The sequence below is a fragment of the Falco punctatus genome (assembly GCF_963210335.1).
Source record: "Falco punctatus genome assembly, chromosome: 8".
In the NCBI taxonomy this organism is placed as follows: Eukaryota; Metazoa; Chordata; class Aves; order Falconiformes; family Falconidae; genus Falco; species Falco punctatus.
Window position 1 is genome coordinate 37,318,724 of NC_137588.1, and position 22,766 is coordinate 37,341,489.

The 22,766-nt window shown below is 42.2% G+C and overlaps 1 protein-coding gene across 1 annotated transcript in view; it reads right to left on the minus strand.

Moving 5' to 3' along the window:
* LOC308068683 (von Willebrand factor D and EGF domain-containing protein-like) overlaps positions 1–22,766 on the minus strand; it is a 194,864-nt gene that overhangs the window by 130,013 nt on the left and 42,085 nt on the right. The window contains exon 2 of the mRNA XM_080399690.1: positions 8,157–8,341. Within this exon, the coding sequence (XP_080255816.1) occupies positions 8,157–8,341 (185 nt within the window). The remainder of the gene's footprint in view (positions 1–8,156; positions 8,342–22,766) is intronic.

Below are 22,766 nucleotides of genomic sequence, written 5' to 3' on the forward strand. Positions count from 1 at the left end.
TAAGTTCATTAATGAGACACCTGTCTATCTGCTGTGCTGTGGGCCATGCAGATAAACAGGCAGATGCAAAGTGCAGTCTGGCTGTGAGAAAAGACAAAATGCAATCCCCATGTAAAAGGTGGGTCTGTGTCCCCTGTTTACAAATAGAGGGGAAAAAACCCCCAGGGGACAGTGATTTTCTCCCTCTTTGTATTTACCCTCCCCACAAGTCTGTGAACCATTTCAGTGCTGGAGAATGTATGGATTAGCATCCCTGATGTCAGCTGCAGGCCTTGTGTGCCGGCTTTCTGATAGCACCCCGGATTCGTTCTGGCAAACCTGAAACCATTTGAGCAATATAGTTTGTTTTGTAATGTGCACAAATTACAAACAATAATGAACCCTTTTGACTGATTTTGCATCTAGGAAGTCAGACTGTGAGAAAGCAAGTTTTTGTAAAAAGCTGTGTGTGATACAGTATTACAGGCTGGCTAAGGAAGAGTTTTGGTATAAATGAATTATTTCTGTTTTCCTGGCAGCTTTATGACATACATGCATTTATTTTCTGCTTTGAGCTACATGCTGTCCATCTGAGTTAGGCAAGTCGCCCCAGCTAACTGAAAGGATTTGCTGCATGAAGCCACTGTGAATTGGAAAACAGACCTGGAAAGGCAAGGGCAAAAGTATATTCATGTATTCAACTAATGGTAGAGATAAGAACAGAAAACCAACAAACTAAAAATATTTAGAAAAACATATCTAGGAGAAGAGAATTCAAAGAACTAAAATTTTCAAGTCTCAGCTGTGGCGTAATCAGCATTAAATTTTGCAGTAGTCATTTGGGAGAGCAACCAGAAAATTGAATACAGAGGCAGTAAATGATTGGCATTTAAGATATGGCATTTACCTGCAATAACCACAGTCACTGCTGCTCTAAGAATAGTATAAAACAGTGGGAATCTCATACCCCGTATTTCAGCAGCATTTCCAAAATGAAGAAGAGGAATTATGCGGCTGTCCCCACAGAAGAGCAAATTCCACAAGCCTCTCGCAGGCAGGAGCTGGTTTGCTGGGAAGCCAGCGGTGTGGACTGGGCAGTGGCTTTGCTGGGGTTCTCCAGGTGATCTACATGCATCACACAGGCTGCATGGCAGTGCTGGTGCTGTGGTGTGCAAAATATCCCTGTTTCTCACTCAAAAGGGAAGCTACATGGCAGGAAGAGAAATAAGCTACAGTACCAGCAACACTGGAAAACGTGTGCATGCCCATAGCCCGTCCATTTATTTCAGAGTATGCTGGTGGATCTAGCGAGAAATAGCTTCTCTCCCTAAAGATCCTGTGTCCTCTAGATGTCTTCAAGCAGTGTCCTTGCTGGTAAGCTGCAGGGATGTCTGATTAGCACTCCATTTGAGAGATCACAAGCATTTGATTGCACCAGTTGACATGTTTACCTGGAATTGCAACTGGTCAATGCAATGGCAAGTCAGTGAAGTAGTGTCATCGTAAAGCTTACATTTAGGTCGCTCGGTGCATCTGCATTAGCTATCCAGCATGAAGCTTGCACAAAGGAGAACTTATCTAACACAAAAGGCAGGTTTTAGGCGGTTGCCAAGCTTCTGTAGTGCTCAGTATCCTTTCATACTTTATCCAGTTATAATTAAGTGGTGTTTTTAATCTTCAAAGCGTTTTATAAACCTTTACCTAATTAATCTTCACAACACCTCTATGTGGCGGGTAAGCATTCGTTAAGTGTTTTCGATTCATAATTAGGCACCAGGTAATCATTTAAATAGTTCAGTTCAGAAAACCTAAATGAAAAAAAAAAATAGATTTGTTCTCCCTTTGTCAAAACAATAGGACAAACCATTATTGTTTGATCCAATGAAGTGTCCTTCCATTTAGTGGGGTTTGGAGAATCAACTAGTTTGATTGATTGAACACTAAGGTTCTTTATAATTGCGCAAAGAAATCAAGCTTGATTGTTCTTGTCACTTGGGTATTGCACTGAAATTATGCTGTTAAAAATAAGTAGCACCATATGTGAGAAATGCATTGTTTAATTAGATGGAGATGGAAGGCTTTTTGGTATACTATTGGTTGGCAGTTAAAGCATTGTGATTTTGCATCTGTCAGCCACTCAGAACTTTGTCTTAGGTTTTGAATTTCTTTGTAGTAAGTTAAAGTAAATAAGATTTTTTTATTTCAGGCTGAGGCTGAACTCCACAGAAATCAGTGTACGTCAGGAATATCTGTAGTAGCAATTAAGCCAGTGCCTGTCTTGTGTTTCTTTTAAGTACACGCTTCTGAACAATAGAGGCTGTAATTGTAATTTCTACAGAAGGCTTTTTGTATGTCTGAAAAACAAACAAGAAAAACAAGATCTCCTTATACCTGCTATTATGATTTGGAATATTCACATATGCACATGAGAAAGAGAATTACAGGTGAAAGAACACCTTGAAAGTGTGACTTGCTTTTAAGTTCATAGAACAGTTGCAAATCAAAGCAGGATTAGATTCAGAGCAAAATAAAAATTGAAACAAAATAAAAAACAAATAGTATGCAGTCGAGCTATTGCATTTTGATTGCAAATATATGAAGTTCTACAACAGGTTAAGTAGAGGAGGAAATTAAACTGAGTATGGGAAAAAGTAAATCTTCTCCAGGGGCTATATTAGGCATCATAGGCAGGTTAGATTTGACATGCTTTAACATGACCTTGTTTTATACACAAAGGATTAGCATTTAAGCCGATGTTTGAGCCTAGTATATATATAAAAAAGTAAATTTATATTGTTAAAAATGCAACTGTTGAGAAAACACCAGCCTTGACTGCATAACATGTCCTTCTTATGTCACATTTACAGTGGTACATTAATTTAGAACATATACAAATTTGGAGATGGTTTTGCTCTGTTACAGAATGAAATTTCCGAAGAAGGATATTGGAGGTAATCTTGATAGTGTGTCACAGGCAGGTATTACTGGGCATTTCCAAAACAGATTGTTGTATCCATAACTAACCTGTAGAAATCCTTGCTGTAGGATTGTGGATGCTAAAAAATCACAGTGTTTGGACTGGCTCATGAGAGAGAAATAACTTTAAAGTCTCATACAGTCCATATCTGAATCCAGAAGTCCCTGAAGCAGGGGTTCCTGGAGACTGGTAAAGTGCAAAGGTGAAACTATTCCCCTGCTCCTGCCCTTCTCTCCGGACAAACAGGTTCGGCTGCGGGCAAGGATGAGCACCTGGTGCCCGCTGTGGTGTGCGAGGTCACCTGGAGGCTCCAGCCCCACCTGCCAGCAGAACTGCAGAAAATCAAGTGAACTGGAGTGAGGGGCTGCATTAAGATTAGGAGGAAACCAAGGGTGAAGCAGTGGCTGCTCTGAGAGGCTGAACTTGGGCTGAGGGGATGTGGTGTTGTGCGTGTATATACCTATGTGTGCGTGCCTGTGTGTAAATGTAGGTGTATACACATGGCACACGCCTGTCAGGGCAGGTAGCATGCACGTTTGTGTATATGTATACGGATAAATGCTGAACCCTACATCTGGGCCATCTGTACTGATGGCTGTTGTGGGAGGACTGCTGGCTGGGGAGGTATGCTGACATTTCAGAAGATCTGGAGACCAGCGAGACCAGTGTCTTGCCTTGGCAGTGGGTGTGCAGTGATTTCTGTGGCCAGTGCAGTAATATCTACATTAATCTTTTTCTCCTCAAAGAAGACGGTACCACAAACCCTCTGTTTCAGAAGACAAGTGTTTGTTAGTGACAGTGGTTCTAGTAGTGATCCTAGTTATAATCCCTTCCTTTTTAGCTTACCTTTTGCTGTTTGCAATTGAGTGCTTAAAGCTGTGAATGCTAACACTGCTTTGAGAAGTAATGAAGCAGACTTGTGCATGTGGTATCAAGAGTGTTATTGCTGGCTCCAGAACCAAATACTCTTTGCATAATCAAATTCTTAATTGATGTTTTTCCTTATGGTTGCTGAGTATAATCTATGCTTTTTTACCCCCGTGTAAAGGAGGGGAAGAAGTGCATGTCCAACAGTATTTCTGATTTCATCATGAGGCAAGAGCCAGCATTGCAAGACCCGTCTGTCCTTAGCATGGTGTGGCATTGGGCTTTGCATTGTGATTAGCAGTGTGCGCTTCTCTTCTGTAATCCACAGATTGATCTTTTATCTGACTGTAGAGAGGATCTTCAATAAAATTAGCAGGTCTCACATTTCTTTTTAGTATTCCTGCCTTTCACGGGGCTTGCCATATGTACCTGTACACCGATGTATGTGTATACCCTATATTATTTTAATTCAGAAGCCTGAATTTCTGTAACTGATGCATGTTTTTCCTATGTTGACTGCTAGATACTACTTTGTATTTTTAACAGATTTTCTGTTAAGCTTTAATTTTTATGTCGTTTGTTCTTCCTCTGAAGGTCATTTTACTACTAGGTCTGGCCATGTCTGTGCATTGTTTCTTGCTGCTTAATCTTAGTACAAGCTTCCCTACGCTTCCTTCCTTTAATGTTTTTGCCTTTCACAGTGAATTTGGCAGTTCTTGAAGAACAAACTGTTGTTTGTGATCTGTAGGCAGCAGCCTCAATACCTGGGGATACAAAATTTGCAAGTTTGTGTTGCTTTTCTACTAGGATTTGGTTTTGGATGGGGAAGTGGCTGTGGCCAAGAGTGCGTGCCCAGGATCCAGTAATTGCTGTGTGTCCTTAGGGAGCACGGAGGGAGAGGCAAGGAAGAAATAGAGGGAGGAAGGTCAGAAGCATTCGTTACCCCCCACCCCCCCCAGGAGAAGTTCAGCAGACAAGGCTTAAATTGGAAAGCTGTTTCAATCAAAAATATTTTGCCACTGGAGGAATAAGTTTATGGACAGCATTTGGATTCAAGGGTTGGAGAATTCAGGAATACAATTTGTATTTTCCCTCTCTTGGACATAAAAGCTTTTGGAAAAGCTTTTGGGGTTTTCTTCTGCCTTTTTTTCCATTTTTTTTTTTTACTTGTTTGTTAAATTAGCAGATGAGAAGCAGCTTCTGAAGAGCTGTTGCTCATTTTGAATTCCAAAGGTGGCTGTGCCTCTTAGCTGTGACGTGGCTGTAGACTGAGGCTCTTGTAGCTTCTGTGTGTGTGACTTGGTTCCACTCTCTGGTGAATATAAGACCGTCTGTGGTTATGGAACGATATGGAGATGGGCCACATTTTTATTGTGGAGCTTTTTTTTGTGACAAGATTCAGAACACAGGTTTGGGCAGTGTGTGTGAGGAGCCCAGGCCATAGCTGGTTCTGGGAGCCCACCTCCCCCGCGCCGACCCAGCACGTGCCGTTGTCCTGCCGCAGTTCTCCCAGGCTGGGCAGGACCTCTAATCTCCATTATGGTTTAAATCCCTTTTGAGCTCAATTGGGTGACAAGAATCCTTACCTACTATTACTTTGAATTAAGAAGTTAATCTTATCCAGCGATAAGCAGCTAATTGTATCTGGCCAGTATCAACAGGATATCACCAGGCATGTATTTTACAAGCTGCTGGAGTGATGTACTTTTTAACTCTCCAGCTGTATTGTCAGGCTTTATTTGGTCTCTTTTCTCTTCTATCTGTTCAGGATTTTGTCTTTGACTTGTTTAATTAAAATCAGCTCACTCTAGCCAGGCTGGAATGTCCAATAATAACTGCTTATTAAGGAATGGAAGCTGTGCAGTTATTAATTTAAATTATTTTGTTCCAGAGGTTTTGCTCAAATTAAATAGAAAACCAAATTAAACAATGATTTAATTAAGTGGAAGAGATGGAACGTAGAGGCAGATTTAGAAGGTGAAGATCTAAAAGAAGCGTATTCTTCCAGTTGTGACATCTAACAGATGTAATCCTTCATCAGTATGGTGAAGCAGAGATTTACTGTCATTCAGAGGATAATGAAGAAGCCGACGGCAAGAATTATGTTACAAGATAAGAAACTAAACTAATGAATATAGCTCTACAAACCTGAATAAAAAACTCCAGAGAAGAGATTAAAAGAAACAAAGCGTGTATTGTTGGAGAGAAATTTCATACAGTTGAGCATTACTACCTACTGTACCAGCTACTAGGATGAAAATTAACTCTATCCCAGCCTAAACCAGCGCAATACGAAACCGAACTAATGAATATAGCTCTACAAACCCGAATAAAAAACTTCAGAGAAGAGATTAAAAGAAACAAAATGTATTGTTGGAAAGAAATCTCATAGAGTCGAGCATTACTTCATACTTCAAATTGCTGAAATACAGAGTCAGAGAGGGTGGGGGTTGGCAGGACCTCTGGAGGTCAGCCAGCCCTTCCCCCGGCCGGAGCAGGTTCCCTGGAGCAGGCTGCACAGGGTCACGTCCAGGCGGGTCTGCAATGTCTCCGGAGAAGGAGACCCCGCAGGCTCCCTGGGCAGCCTGTGCCAGGGCTCCGGCACACTCCAGGTAAGGACGTTTTTCCTCCTGTGCAGGGGGAAGTTGCTGTGTTGCAGTTTGTGCCCGTCGCCCCTTGTCCTGTCGCTGGGCACCCCTGGAAAGAGCCTGGCCCCGTCCCCTGGACGGCCGCCCTTAAGGGGTTTGCAGCCATCGATGAGATCCCCTCTCAGCCTCCTCTGCTCCGGGCCGAAGGACCCAGCTCCCTCAGCCTTTCCCCAGCCGGGGGATGCTCCAGCCCCCTCTTCACCTGCGTAGCCCGCGCTGGCCCCTCTCCAGCAGTTCCCTGTCTCTCTTGGACTGGGAGCCCAGCACTGGACACAGCACTCCAGATGTGACCTCACCAGGGCAGAGCAGAAGGAGGGGGATCAGCTCCCTTGACCTGCTGGCCACGTTCCTCCTAATGCCCGCCAGAACCCCAACTGGCCGCTTGGCCACCACAGCACGCTGCTGGCCCATGGGCAACTTTCTGTCTACCAGAACTCCCAGGTCCTCCTGCGCAGATCTGCCTTCTGGCAGGCCAGCCCCAACCTGTGCTGGTGTGTGGGGCTGTTCCTCCCCACGTGCAAGACTTCACAATGACAATTTAATGGTAATAAAATTATAAATTAAATACTTGTATAGAATATATATACACTTACAGAGCAACTTGTAAAAATAAACTTCATAATGCATTGGGATAGTCAAGGATGACCTGCCATGAAATGAATATTTCATTAATACTTGATGTTCACGTTAATTAGATTTATGGTTTGTGTATGCAGAGTTAGAAATCGCACAGAAGTAACAATTACCTCTTAACATTTCATTAGATGTTAGATTATTAAGATATACTTCTATTGTGAGAAGTACACAGGTCCATTTTGAATGGATATGAAACATTTGGTAATTTTGAGAAAGTTCTCCAGCTAGGGTAATGTTGCCTAATATTAAACTTCCTGGCACATTTAATCTTTAAAGTAATTTATGGTAACTATATTATTATTTCCTGAACAGTTTTGTTTAACAGTGTGTTTGAAATTATTCTAACCTCCTGCAGCTGGGCTATTTGAGATGGCAACGACTTGACTTAGGGTATCAAGTTGCTCTGGCAGCGATGATTGCAAGTTAAATGTTATTGTCATGCATATTAAACACACATAAAAACAGATAATTATTGGTTTGTCTTTTTTGGAGGGTAGTCTTACGTGGTGGAGATTTTTTGCTCTAGGAAGCCATTAGCATGCATATGAATCTAAGCAATACAAGAAATGGTAAGTGGAAAAAGAATGAAATTTATCTCTTTCTTTTGTATCACTCCAGAATCTCTTTTAATAGCCATTTTTCTGATTATTCCTTTCTGATTTCTTAATAAGGACATGTTCTAATACACAATAAATTATATGGGGAAAGGGTCAGGTTCCAAAATCCATTCTTACAGCGTCAGGATTGCTTGGCAAAAGTATAACTCAGTGACGCATGTGGATTACTAAGTATTTCTCTTTAGAGTTGGGAAACACCTTGGTTTATGTTTGAATAATGCCCAGTCCGTAGGGATCCTGGGATGCTGGTCTCTGACTGCTGCCCTTGGATATAACATTATGAGTATTACTATGGGAAAAGTGGTTTTAAAAACCACTCACCTATCCCCATGGCAGCCTACGGGCCGTGGGAGTAGAGAGGTGGCTGGAAAGGAAAACTATGGCAAAGGATTTACTCAGGTTCACCAGGGTTCGTGCTTAAGTTTTACTGACTTCGACGCATCTCGTTGGCATTTCTGCGGGCCTGTTGTCAATCACGAAACGGTACCATGCCGGTGGCAAGGAGTGGTCACAGACCAGGTCCTGAACTGCTGCTCGCTGCAGCTCCAAGGAGTCGAACCTGGTGCTGCGGTAGGGGTTGCGGAGGATGCGGTGTCCCTCCGGTGAGCACTCAGGAGCTGGGAAAGGTGAAAAAGGACAACGATTAATAAGTTAATTCCAGTTAATTCAATTGGATACTGTTAATAACTGCTTAAAGTGGGGTACATCCTCTTATGTTCAGGTTCAGTTTAGGATTGGGCTGATTTTCAAGGAAAACACTGGGAAAAGTTCCAGTTTAAAATTAAATACATAAAATTGGAAGCTCAGTAACATAAAGATTCTAGTTATCTAGATTTTCATCACATCTGAATGAGAACCAGAAATCTTAACCCTTTAATGTGATTGCAGCCTAGTTTTAGGGTTTAACATCTGAATCACTTCTCAGAAATCAAGTAATATTTTGAGGTACCAAAGTCTCATGATCTTTGAAAACATGTGCGTTTTTAATTTCGTTTACTATACGCATGAGCGTTTAAATTGTTATAAATTGGCGCTCAAGCGTAACGTGCACTTCACATACTTTTAAATACAGATTTAGAATAATGAAAATAAGAAAAGCTAAAGAGAGAAAAAGAAATGGTGAAACCCCAACAGTACAGGGTTTTTAGAAATAAGCTCAAGTTAGGCTTGCAGATATTCGAGCCACAGGTCAGACTTGCCTGAGGCATGTACCCATAAAGCCAAATGCATCAGAGCTGCTGTGCATGCATCCAAAGACTGAACCAAAACTGCTCCTTGATGTATGTTTGTTTACATGCTTGCCCTGCTTACTTTCATACATCCCTTGACTTTTTTTAGAGTGCGTATTCAGTAGTTTCTTATCACCTAATAAAAGGAAGCCTTGCAGTGATTCTTTTAGAAGTTGTTTATCTTCAAAAAGCTGCTCATGTAGAAAAAAAGAACCTTTTCTTGGTTATCTTTGCCATTTCTCTGCGAGGCAAGGTCTATTTTTGCTGTGTTGGCGCTGCGGAGGGGGTCACAGAGGAGACCAAGGTGGAGTTGCTCAGCTTCATGCATCAGCAGCAGAAGGCTCAGCTAATTTCTTGCTGCAGTAATCTTTAATTGCTAATGATGATGTAAGAGGCAGAGAGCACATCACAGGGATTGCACAACCTGGTTTCAGGAGCCAGCCTGGCAGTCAGCAAAATCACCTCTTTGCACCATGAATAGGGCTTAGTTAGGTGACACCGCTGACAGAGAATAAGACCCTTCCCCATAATATCATGTTTCAAATGTCACTTTTCAGATTATAACTCCGCTTTAATATTATGCCGGTGGCACTCTGAAACAGATTTATCATTTTTATTTTATTGACAAGATACTCAGAAGGTTAAAGTCAATCCATTTATGGTACTATTTTTAAGGATTATTTTTGTTGTGCCAAAGGCAAGGCAATGATATACAAGACAAATGGGGACAAAATGTAGCATAACATAGCCTTTATTGCAATTTTCAGAGAGCTAAACTGTCAGAGTGATAGTGCAATTCCAATGCAAAATTCAGCTGAATTAATCCAGTTGCCTTTTTAAATAAAAAAAGAGCACCCTAAGCTTTTCTTTTCGACAGGTAAGAGCCATTTTAGAGAGGAAACACTTGGAATTACTGCACCGCTAATTAAATCTGCGATCCCACTCCCTCCCTCAGGTGTTCTTTCTGGGGATTTGGGTCCAGCAGTGGGGACCACATGGAGACTGTCCTTTATGAATTCCCAGCCCAAAGGAATAAGTGACATTTCAGCAGACCAATTATTTTACAGAAATGAAAAGTTTACCCTGCGTTTATAAACCATTAAAGAATGCAGGCATTTGCTGACCCCTTCAATACCACTCAGTGCTTCAGGACTGTTAATGGAAATGGGACTTTGGCTTGTGGTGCCTTTTGCTTGCCCTAAGTACTTACTTTCTGAACAAAAGACAAAAAAATCTAAAAGTAAACAGCTGTTTGCACACTGTTGCCACAGGAATCCTGCAAGAACGCTGCAAATTAATTGCATTCTCTTTCTCAATAATAATATCAAATTCTCCCTTTAAATGTAATTAATAACCTTCTGCTCAATATGTATTCGTTATAATCCAAATTCACACAACATGTTGTGGTCTTACCAATGATTAACTGCTCTGTCTAGACAATGCAAATATATTAGACACTGAGACATGGCTAATTATTTTTTGTCCTTCACATAGGTTTTTTTGCAGTAGTATAGAAAATGCTGCTTCATGTATTAACGTTAGAGGAGTTGAACGCTGCAGATGGGACTTGCAAAGGGCAGGGAAAGACATGGAGGAGAGCAGAGGGGAGGCATGCAAGGTCAGTAAGGAGAGTGGTGTTCACCCATTAAAATTAACAGCATTTGGGACAAAAGCCGTGTGTTCGCTCCCTAAAGAGCATACATACAAAGCCCCTGCTCCAGCAGCCACCGCCTCTAAAGGAGTATCTTATTCTGCATTAAATGTCAGAGCATGTTACTATGGGTTTAGTGATGCTCGCAGGCTGTCATGGAGGCGGCAGCAAGGCAAACTGCTCCGCGGCAGCTCCCCAGAGCCAGGCTGGCCGGTTCTGTTCTTACCCTGGCACAGATCACACCGAACCGCGTGGAGCTGGCGGTGGGGCATGGGCACTGAGCAGGAGGGGGTGTGAGTAAAAGGCTGTCCCAGGTTTTGCAGAAACCCATGAGCAAAACAACTCCTCAATTATCGAGTTTCCCTTGTAAAATGGTTCTTATTACAGCCTTATGACAGAATCATTGTAAACTTTAACACACAAATTGCAGGCCGTGGTACAAGTTAATTACTACTGCCTTTCTAGCAGAAAAAATAAATAAAGGTATCACTGTAATCAGCCTCTATGACGAAAATGTTATTTAAAAAAAAAAACACCCAAGAAGACATAGCTGAGCCCTGTTGGTTGTTCACCTGAGGGATGCCTGCCTGTACCTTATGGTGACTGCAGCTATATTCTAACCAGATGAAGCCTTCCTCTTAATTTTAAATTCACGACAGTGTCAGATGCAGATATCAAGCTTGTGTTCAGTGATGAAGTGCTCGATATCACAATTGCACACCCCGCCCCCCCCCCCCCCCCCGTTGTGGGGAACAGTAAAAGTCCACATCCGTGTCTTGTACAGAGTCGCTGTTGCTCTGTAGTAGGCAGGTTAGATCGCCTTTAAAAGGAAATATTTATTTCTTTACATAGGAAATACCTATGCCTTTAATTTAATCACCCAGCTCTATTTCTATAATTGTATTAAAAGAGCTTATGAAAAAAAATGCTGGCTTTTCAGGGAGCAGAGAACTCATCGCCATTATGACCGTTCTGATTTCCTTCAGGAAGAAATTAAACTGTACAGTGAGATTTTGTTGTTCTTGGTCCAGAACGTTGTTGGAATTAAATGTTGCGCTGTTGCTGGTGCTTTAGTCTCCTGCAAACAACTTCTTGAACCACCATCACCCCTGATATAGGCAAGGAGCTGTTGCTAAGACATAAGGATTTGTTTGCTTTACTAGACTTAAAGCATTTTTTTCCAAGCCCAACGATTCTGTGGCAGCAACCTGCTGCTAAGAGACACTGAGTAGCTCCTTTCTGACACAACAGGCAAATAAATAATAACACCTGTTGCAGCTGCTAAGTGAAAATGGCATTTGAATAACATGGGTGGTATGATAAAGGGAGTCCTGTGGGGGGAAAAAAACCCCACTGTCTCCGTTGAAGCCACAAGGATCATTACCATTAATGCCTGGAGGTCGAGACTCACCCAACTTTCATGTGTGGAAAGTTGTTGTGTGTAAATGAAACGAAGGACAGCCTGTGGGCTTGATGGGCAGAGGGCACCCTCCTGCAGAAGGCAGAAGCATCCAGAAATATCCAATGGGAAATGAGCAGAAGGTGGATATCTGAACTGGTGTTTCATGCTGAAATACTGCTGTGGACTGTGGTTTGGCTCTCCCAGCTAAAGGAAACATCTGTGTGACCGTGGGTGGAGGAAGATGTGCCTGTCAGTGGGTCCTGGTGGCAGCAGCCCAGAAGCCCCTTCTTATCTGGGTGCTCAATATTGTAATGGCTGGGACTGAGGCTCCACCAGGGACAAGCCAAAAAAGAGTATGGAAGGGTATCTTCAGGGCATTACTCTGGGATGCACCCAGCACAGACCCAGACATTGAAGACCTGGAGTTTATTTCAAGCAGGTTGGTAGCTGGGTGGTTTACAAGCAGCTGAGCCACCCATGCACTTCTTGGCTGCAGTGGGGACCACCAAGCACTTGCTAAGGGTTCATCCATCCTGGCTGATGCTCATGGCTGTGGGACAAGTATCAGACATGTCAGGGAGGGACGTCAGGAAAATTGGAGTGGCAGGCTGAAAACTTGAAAGGAAATAATTTGCTAAACCTTTACTTTTATTTCTAAAGGCAGGTGAGTGCAGGTGTGATAGAGCTCTACCTGTCACTCTTGCTCCCAGTAAATATCAGTGGCTTACATGGAGGAAAGTTTAAGAAGCGTTGAGACTTTTTGTTTGCTTTGAATAGCAGCTGCAAATCATATAATATCAAGAGGTGATGGCAGCTAGAAGACCCTGGAAGAAATATAGTCCACAAGCCTGAGGTGCATGTTTGTTTTGGGCAAAGCAGTGCCAGCAACACAATATACTGAAAGGGCATTCCAAAGCCCTGGGAAATAGCTGCCAGACTGCAAAACAATTTTTGTGTGGAGGGTGAATGAAAACCCAGCGACTGATCCAGCTAACACTAACCAACAGCACCGTTTGGCTATGTGCAGGAACTGTGCTGTGACCAGGAAGGATTTATTCCCGGATGCACGTTTCTTTCTCACCGTTGTCCCCCACATCGTGGGAGCCCGGCTGAGCCTTCCCCACAAACCCCAGCAAGCCTCAGGCCCAGGGAAGCAGGGCTGCCCACCGGCTTTGCTCAAAGGCAAGGAGGGGATGTACCGGGGGGCTTTTGAAGTACGACCTTTGAAAATACACATAGGTATATGTAAGTATGCATATGTATATATATATATATGAATGTGTATGTATGTATATATCTCAAATTATGTATGCAAATACTCATATTTCTGAATTTGTGTGACATCCAGTAAATTTTTGAAGCCCCACCCTGGCAGAATTTCAGATTTCCACTTTTTCTTTCTTACAGTCCATAGTGGAACAAAACATTTTCCAGAGCGTTTGAATTTCTCTTCACAGGAAAACGATGAAAGATTTTCATTGGGGAAAAAATCAGTCCAAAATGCCTAAGCTATTAAGCCGTAACTCCAAATTAGTTGCAGAGAAAGGATGTGTTCGCTTTCTTCTCTTTCTGGTTCAGAAACAGAAGGAAACCTTTTAATCGCCAGCCACTTCCATGCCCTGTGGCTGCATTTCACTGATGTAGCAAAGCTCAAGTGGAAGCTTCTGGAGCTCTCAGTGTGTCAGTGCATCCACTTCCCCGTATTACGATTTACCATATGTTGAAAGACAGCTTGGGCAGAAAAGGAAGGCAGATACTGGGAAAGGGAAATTCTTTTCAGGCTCTTAATGGATGCATTCAAAATAAGAGTAGAAGGCTCTGATCTGACAACATTTAAAAATTTCTTTTGGTGAATGCAGGTGATCAATAATCTATTAATAAATAAGGCATTTGTAGCTCAGAAACGTCTGACAGTATTACAGATGAAAGTTACCGCCGTATTTCACCAATATTTGCTAAGATTTTAATGCAATCTTTCTGTGTGCTGATGACAAAAATTTTATTCCTAAAAACATTCCGAGGCAGAAATTTGTTGTAAATGTGAAAGCGATCGCTACATTACAATGCTTGAACCATACATGCTCCTCGGGTAGGTAAAACACAATAATTTTATAAAAAACTGTGATAGCTAATAAATAAGGCTATTTTCAGATAACTCAGAAGCAGAAGAACCTCCTACTGAACTGAAATGATAAGGAAGCACACTGTATAAACACCACATACTTATAATGGCCGGGTCCTGAACAAGTCATAATGTGTTCATAAGACAAAATTGATAGAGATAAATGAACCATTGTGTAAAATGAATGTAATTATAGAAAAGTTGACCCAGGAAGAGGCTGAGCACCTGCTGAAAAGAATAAGACAATTTTCATGCATATTATTTGTACTGAATAACAGACAGAGTTAAAAAGAAGGAAAATCAAGGCAAGCAGTAACGTGGTTTTCTAGGAGTCTGCTGTTCAGCATTCCCCCTTGGATATTACACTGTTTTGAAAATAAGGTGTCTTCTTTTAACCCAGGGAACTCTGCACGCAATTAAAGACACTCTCACATCTATGTTTTACAGAATGAACACTCTTCATTCAAGGCAGGCTTTAGTGTGCTCGGTTCTGAGGATCTGCTGTGTTTGGAGACAAAATGTAGCTACGATGCATACTCCTGCCGTGCCTGAGCACGGTTCAAGCACCGACGACAGAGGCAGCCGTGTGGGAAGAGATCCCTTTCCATCTTCCTTCAGTCCCACAGATGCTCTATACGACACCCTTGGTATTTTGTACTTATGGTGTATGTAACTGAAACTGTTACTAGAGATTGCTCCCACCAGGCAGGATTAGTGAGTTTATTGCTTAATTCTCAGGGATTTTTTTCTTTTTTTTCTGCACAAAAGTGATAGCACAAGGCCCTGAGGGCAAGTGTAGCTGCAAAAAAATCCTGCTACAGTCTCAAGATGTTGTCTGTATGATGCATCCAAGTTTCATTTGCCTGGGAACAAGGCCACTTATCATTCTGGTCTATGAAGCAAAGCAATATACTATTGACAAACCAAGTGCCAACATGCAGTTCCAGAGAAAATAATTATTTATTCGTGCTAGTATCTCTTTTATCTTGGCTTGTATTTCTATTTTTAACTGGTGGTTTAGAAAAGAGGGATTGATTATATGAAACTTTTCTTCTAGTCTGTGTTTCCCCTGGATGCTTTGCAGAGCGATGCACTATGTACAGCTTGCACAGGAGGAGGCAGGTAGAGGCAGACGTGCATTCTGCATGGGGCCAGAAGAGATGGCAAAAGGGGCCCGCAAAGTAGGGGACGAGGGGTCTCTGCAAGAAATGCGAGCAAAGTCTGAGAAACTTCTGGGTAGTTTAGTGTGGAGTTTGGAGCGCTGTCACAGGAGATCTGCTGAAAAACACTTCAGTGCTCCTTAGAGAGGCTGAAGGAAGTGAGTGTTTATTTTCAGGGACAATGCGTGAGTGGCCAACTGACCTGGATGAGCCAAGAAGCTTCCAGCAGAAGTGTTGTCCTCTAAACTGTTTTGGTCTCCAGGGCTCGCTCTCTGGCATCTCTCATCAACGTGAGAATTGCTCGTAAATAGCATGGTGGGCATGAGAGGGATGACGCATGATCACACGGATGGAAAGCAATGGGTAGCTGGACAGGACAGGTGAAGTCTGTAGTTCCCCTGCTTTGCGAAATATAGCCTCATCTATTGACTGTGCCAGTTCGAAAAATCAACAAAGCCAAATTGTGTCAATTACTCTATTAAATTTTACCAGATCTCATCCTCACTAATTCTGGCTTAGCTTCAGAGCCAGGAGGGCTGAGCATCTGAATATAGAAATCACTTACTATTGCTGTGTCAGAAGAGAATTAAAAACCTCATAAATTTCCTCAAGTTATCTCTCAGTTAATGATGATGCCTTTAAGGACTTCTGAGCAATCAATAAAAAGAAAATTATAATTATTGGTATTGATTGGTCTATTTTGCTCTCGTCCCTCAGAATGAAAAAGTGAAACAAAATTAAAAGGTTCCTTCTTACCTCCTAATCTCAGTTGAACATACATTTGCAAATGTAGCTTTCCTAAATAGCAGTAGCAAAAACGAACTCACATGTTTTGATTTTAGAACCCACTGGGCTCTATTCAGATGGAAATTTGATTTCCATGGTTTACCCCTTTGAGAGCTGGAGCTGTTGCCATGCCTCAACTGCTATGCAGGCTAATTACAATTTGTGAGCCACACATTTTTCCAGATCACTCCCATGGCAAATGCTGAATTTTGGCCTCATTTACCCCCACTTCTTCAATTCAATTCTGTATATGGATGATATAGCATTGGGGAAAGTGTCACCACTAACTTATTGTTAGCGCATCCAAGATGCAGCAGAGACTGGCGGAAAGATAAGGGGACTCCAACTGCAGGCAGCTCAGTGCTGCCAAGCGCCAGCGTCATGCGTGTGTCCTGGGTGTGATTTAGTTCCTAATGTATGCAGGGTGACGAGGCAATTTTTCCTGCTATTGTTTTGCTATTATTCATCGCTATTATTCACTCCATTCACTAGCACAATAGTGGTTTTGGCAGCCTCACACTCCTCACATGTTTATAATGGGCTTTTCTGTCAGGGTTTTGACATTTGGGAAGAATGGTTTGGTTTTCTCTTGCCTTTGGAGTAAGGCTTTATTCGTTACCCTTCTGCAGCAATGTACGTGGACACACTCCGCTTCCCAGCTAATGCACAAACATGGAAGGATTTCATCACCTTCCTACCAAAATTCATGTCTTCTTTGACCCTGTCCTTAATCCTCTTGTAGGCTGCCGGCTCTTGGAAACTTGGAGAGAGCTGATGCAAAACGGGCTCAGCTCAAGCACATTGCAGCTCCTGCTGCTCAGGCAAAAGCCCCTTCTCATGCATTATAGCACTTTGGGTGGATTTAAAAATATTGAAATAAAAGGTCATGAGCTCGAAATAGCCGGCAGCCTGCCTGGCCAGCATGATAAGATAAAGCCGTGTACTCCCAACCGTGGAAGTGCGACATTAAGTCTAATAGACTTCTAGAAGCCAAGTTTATCAGCAATCCTCACTGTTTGTTTCCTCAGCATTTGAAGGATACAGTTTCTGTACATACAGTCATGATTATCTTCAAAATTAAAATGTTTGGTGCCTTCCTCCTATAGGAACAGGATGGTCACAGTCTCAACCAGCAGCTTCCCTCAGCCATGGTGGTATTTCAGAGGAATCTCCTACGTCTGGTTGCGGGAAGTGCCCCACATTGCATGTCCAGCACTTGAACGACATCTATTGATGCCTATTCATGCCATGAAAGAGCAAGGCTTTCAGTGCCTGTACAGGAAAACTTCCAGATAAGTGCATTTACTATTTTTATTTAAAGGGATTTAGTTCCCATTCACTGTTGTGACAGGTACTAATTTTCCTTTGTGTTTTTTTTTTTAGTGTCATCTCTGCTTTGGTTGCTCCGTGGATCTCTATTTACCAGGAGGAGTAGAAGCATTCATAAAAACAGCGAAGTTTCAGTAATCTGTAAGGACTTTAGCTATAAGCTCCTTTTTGATGTAAAAGAAAGTCCAATGCAGCTGGTATCACCTCAGTCTTCATTACCTTTACAGCTGCTACCTGTGCAATCTTTTAGGATGTAATTACCATAATAAGAAAAAACATCTCCATAATTATGTGTGCGTAAAGCAAAATGCCTTTCTCTGGCCATCCAGCTAGAGCTGCAGATACAGATATGCATGCCTACAGAGGACACAGGGGATTAGGGAAGCATAGGATTAAACATGAGACAATTGTTGCCCCATATGGTGCATATTACAGGCAGATGTGTTTTGATCAGGATCAGCCATGCAGAAGGTAAACCGACTGTTTTTTTTTCTCATTTACACTGAACTAACTTTGATCACAGCGTAGGTTCTTGTGTTTTAAAATTTATGCTCGCTTAAAAATGACTCCAAATGTACTGGGGAGATTTGTGTCCTCAGAAGGTTTTCCGAGCCAGGAAATGAGCTCCATCCCCAGCTGGCTAGTCAGGCTGTGTGGGGTTTTCTGTGCAGGGATGGTATGGGATGGGGATTTCCTTCACCACAGTCGATGTGGTGCTAGTGCTTTTTACAGGAGGTATAGTACTGACACTTTCTAGTTCTTTAGAAAGTAAATAAAAGAAAATCAGATTGCCAGATGGAGTATTCTCGATGGGAACCAGGGTCTTTCTTTCTCAGACACTGATAACACAGTATAGTTTCTTCTCACCAGGCACAATGAGTCCTAGTAATTTTTTTATTTCCATGGAGCCATTTCCATGCTGAGCTTTCAATTCTATTCCTCCACCTCCTTTTTGCCTGATAACAGTGAGAGCAGACTTTCAGCTTATAAAACAGAGTTATACCTCTTACTGAAAAAGATGGTTTAAAAACTAGCACTGCCAAAGGAGGAAGTAACCAGAGCTTAATTGTTTTGCTAGGGAATAATTCAACAGAAAATGCTATCTGTATATCACCATCCACAGGTAAAACAAGGTGATTATAGGCACACATGCACTATTTCAGGTTTTATTCCATCTTTCTGTTATTAAAACCAGACTCAATTTTGCATTCTTACTTGGTAATTGGCTAATAACTGTAATTTTCATCTTAAGAAGACAGTCTAGAAACCACTGTTCAGAAAAGCCCTACAACATAACAGTTGATCAATTCTTCATTACACTTGATGCATTCAGTTTGCCACAGTCATTTCATCTGCAATTTGAGCTAAAGAAACAAAAAGCAAAAATCTACTCAAGCAATTTCAGATTGGAAAGCCATAACACAAATTAGTACACAAAGAAACAGCAGGCAATCAATTTATCATTTGCTACTTTATTCTTTAGCAATTTGCAGTCATTGCTGAGTTGCTTTTGAAACTTGTAAAATTAGATTATGTGAAACCTGGTGAATGTCAGGTTTTGGTCATTTCTGTGTTGTGTTGTATGAGTTCTTTAGAAAACAAAGAGTGTGTACAGGTAGAGTGGTTTGGCATCTGCTAATACCCTGCACAATTGCATGTAGCTAAAACTTATCACAGAAGCCCTGGCAGCTCTAATTCTGTTGTTTTCTGCTCTTAACCCAGTTCAGAGAAGGTTTAGTTTCCACTAAAGCAGCTATATGCCGCTTCGTAAGACACACTGTGCACCTACATCTCCAAACCAGTGTGTGAGTCAGCTGTGGTCCCACATGCAAGACCGACTGTTCCATCTCCTACAGTATCCACCATGTGGGTGGAATATTACAGAAATGAAATGAAGTTTTTAACCCCACGCTTTGAATAACATGCCTGTCAGCCCATTAATAAAAAGGGGTTTGCCTGTGATAGACTGAGAAGTGGTGATGCCACATGCTGCCGCGCAGACCTTACAGCTGCTCGCATTTATTCATAGGTGACCTCAAGCAGGCTTTCTGTTTTTTATCCCCCACAACATTCGCCTTTCTGCATTCAGAAATGGGGATCCCATTAACCTTTTTTAGCCTTGATGTCGAATTGAATTGTGTAGAGATTGTTTGCAAGCGGTGGGTATGCTCAGAGAGGCACTGACTGCTCAGAGCAGTCTGCAGAATAGATGTGGTGGAAGAGCAAGGGAAGTCAAACAGACAGGACGGGGAGTGACTTGGGGACATCTGCTGCTGGCTTGGGGCTCCCCTGGCAGATTTGGACCTGGCTGCTTTTCCCCAACTTGAAACCAGGTCCCACTGAGACTGTGGCGCGAGTGCTTGGGTATTCCATGGCAGCCCAGCCTCCCACTGAAACTGCTCTCTTTTCTATAGTTTTGTTAACTATATATTGTTACCTACAAATAAGAACGTGCTGACTTTGCCAGCTTCCAAAGCTGCTTCGCTTCCCTTTACTTTTCTTTACACCTATGCATATTCCATTATGTTTATAATATACATAATTTCATCAGGAAATTTCTGCAAGTCTGATACCAAAATGTTCTGCTGCTTCATGATACCCCTGCAGGGCAGAAACCAGGGAGCGTGATATTAAACCCAGTTTCTTCGCCCCAGCCTCTGCTTATTGGCTGTAAAGAGGTGGGAAAGTCTTGCTTTTTTTTATCCAGGCAAGAGGATTTCTGACAGAAGCACATAGCTGTGGGAGAGAGCTTCACAGATGAAACTTCTGAAGTGGGTGAGATAGAGGCAAAGTCCCTACAGGACCAGGTTTACCTGCTGTCACTTGCTCCAGTCTCCCTGTGGGAATCTAGGCATCTCGCTGCTTAGTGTCCTGGCTGTTCCTGCCCTCCTGCCTTGCCAGTCCATGTGCTGTGCAGCAAAGAAAATCGCTCCTCACGGACTATCAAAGCTGAACTGCTTTGGGTAAGCGCATTCACTCGTTTCAGAGTTGGGCCAGGTCCTTTCTCCTGGACTGTGGTGCAAGTAACCATCCTTACAGGACTCTTGATCTCAGCCCATGCTATTTATGCAACCTTTACACTGAAAATCACATTGGTTGTGAATAAAGTTCAGATGGAAAAGGTGGTCAGAAATAGCATCATCATGCCTCTCAAAGAATTTCCCTAACCTGCCTGATTCTCGATTAATTCTGTTCCCTTTGAAAAATTTATGTTGAATAGCTTTTGTGGTTTTTACATTAGAGTCTGGGTTGGTTTTATGGAGCCATTTTTGCATTGGCTGGACTAATTCTGCAGCTGATCGTGTTTGGCATGTTTTGATCTCAGCAGTCCAAAAATCATCTTTTCATCAACAGAAAATGCTGCAGCACAAGTTCATTGTCTCTCATTTGAAGCACATTGCAGACAGGTCTGTGTTTCTGTTCAACGAACACCAGAAGACCCAGCCTTTGAGCCTGCCAAGGTGAATCATGCTGGGATGGCAGGACCGAGGTGCAGTTATTTTCCCCTTTTTCACTTCATCCCCCACCATTTACCCACCTACCTCCAACAAACCCTTCTGGCAGGAACTGCAACTCTCTATTTGACCCCACATATTACTTTCAAACGTGATGTGAAAGGAAAGCCAGGGTCCAAACGTACTGTGAAGATCTTTGCTAGCTGTTTTTCATCCTCTTATTCCTTCTCTGCCATGCCACTGTAAAATTGTAGGCTAAGGACAAGTTTCGTTTCATCCTATCTATTATTTGCTGAAACAAGTGTCTAGTGTAAAGGCAAGAAGTAAAATCTAGGTTATTTCCTTACAGAACATGTAGATTCAGCAGTATGGCTCAATATTAATAACAACTGAATGGCTAAATCCCTGCAAACTGGGATAAAAGTTTGCTCCCAGGGATCCAGCAAACACACTTAAACCATTGAATTATCTTAATTCTAAAATAGCCTTTTAGCAGTACCACGGGGCCAGACTACACTTTGGGTTATTTTTGCTATATCTGGAATTTTGAGGCTATTCCAGAAACAGACATGCACAATGAAAAGCAGAGCTGGCCAAACATGTGAAGACTTGAGGTATAAAAGGATTAACAGATGCTAATGTTCTACATTTTTCTGCTGCAATAATATAAGTACAGACAACACCCAGAGCAAAGCAGAAAGGAAAAGACTGCATGTAGGAGGGACAGAAAGACACAGCTATAATATTGTTCTGTAGTAAATTTTGAAAAAGGCAACTGTTGAACAGATGTTAACAGCACATGGAAAATGTAGCAAGCAGATGATTTGCAATTCACCGGTCCAGTGAGGAAAAGTGACTTATTTCAAACTGAAATGAAACCTTTCAATTTTTTCCAGAGAAATAGTGTCTCTAAAATCACAAAGAAAGACTGATAATAATTGAAAGTCAGACTAACCTGTTCTTCAACCCGAAATTAGATAACTTGGAAACAAGAGACATCAAGTAATTTCATTTGCAAAGATGTTGAAAGGACATATTTCACCTTTTAGAAAAATATGCCTTTTTTTCTCTGGGCCAAGTAGCTTGTCACATTCAAAATGAACCTACAGTAGATCTTGCTGATGTAGGAAAAAGTGTCGCCAATGCCATTTTAACCCAAGCTTTGATCACTCGAAACACGCTCCTGAGGGCGCTTGTATCATTGGATTTTCTCCAAGGAGCGCAGTCTCCCTGCTTTTATTTTCCCTATCTCCACTGCCTTCATCCACATTAATTTCTCTGTATCGTGAGCCTTTATCTTTCATTCTTTTTATTCTGATTGGGGGACAACCAGATCCAAGACACAGGTCTCCTGCATGACCCCCATCACGTTACAAGCTGGAAGCTACACAGCTCCTATTGCTCTGGCATCAGGAACGCAATGCATGCACACAGCACAAACATATAGAAGAATGAAGTGTGTCTTGGCATGGCAGGGTTGGGCTAACCAGCCCCGATTACCCAGTGGAAAGAGCACAGAGGCATTCTGGCATGAGCAGTGCCGCAAAGAGGGTCAGCCTATTGCTTTTCTGATAATCCTTCTCATGTCTAAACTATGGCTACAGCATCTGCATGGGAACATGCTGTGGGGAGACCACTTCGGTCTCTGGAGGGTCCTTCTAGAACACAGTCATCTCCCTGTACTCTACAACAAGCAAGGATGTCTGATTCTGATGTATCTCCCGTACTGTAGTGACCAGCCACATAAATGAGTGATTCCCTAGCTATGCATCCAAACCACTCTGGATCCTTATCATCTGCGATACTTTCACACTTTTCAACAGCCAGACAGTCCTCATCTGCCCTAAAGAGATACCTGCCCTTCCTAGATTTTTACACCTTTTTAGCTTGCAATTCTGCTCAGCCACA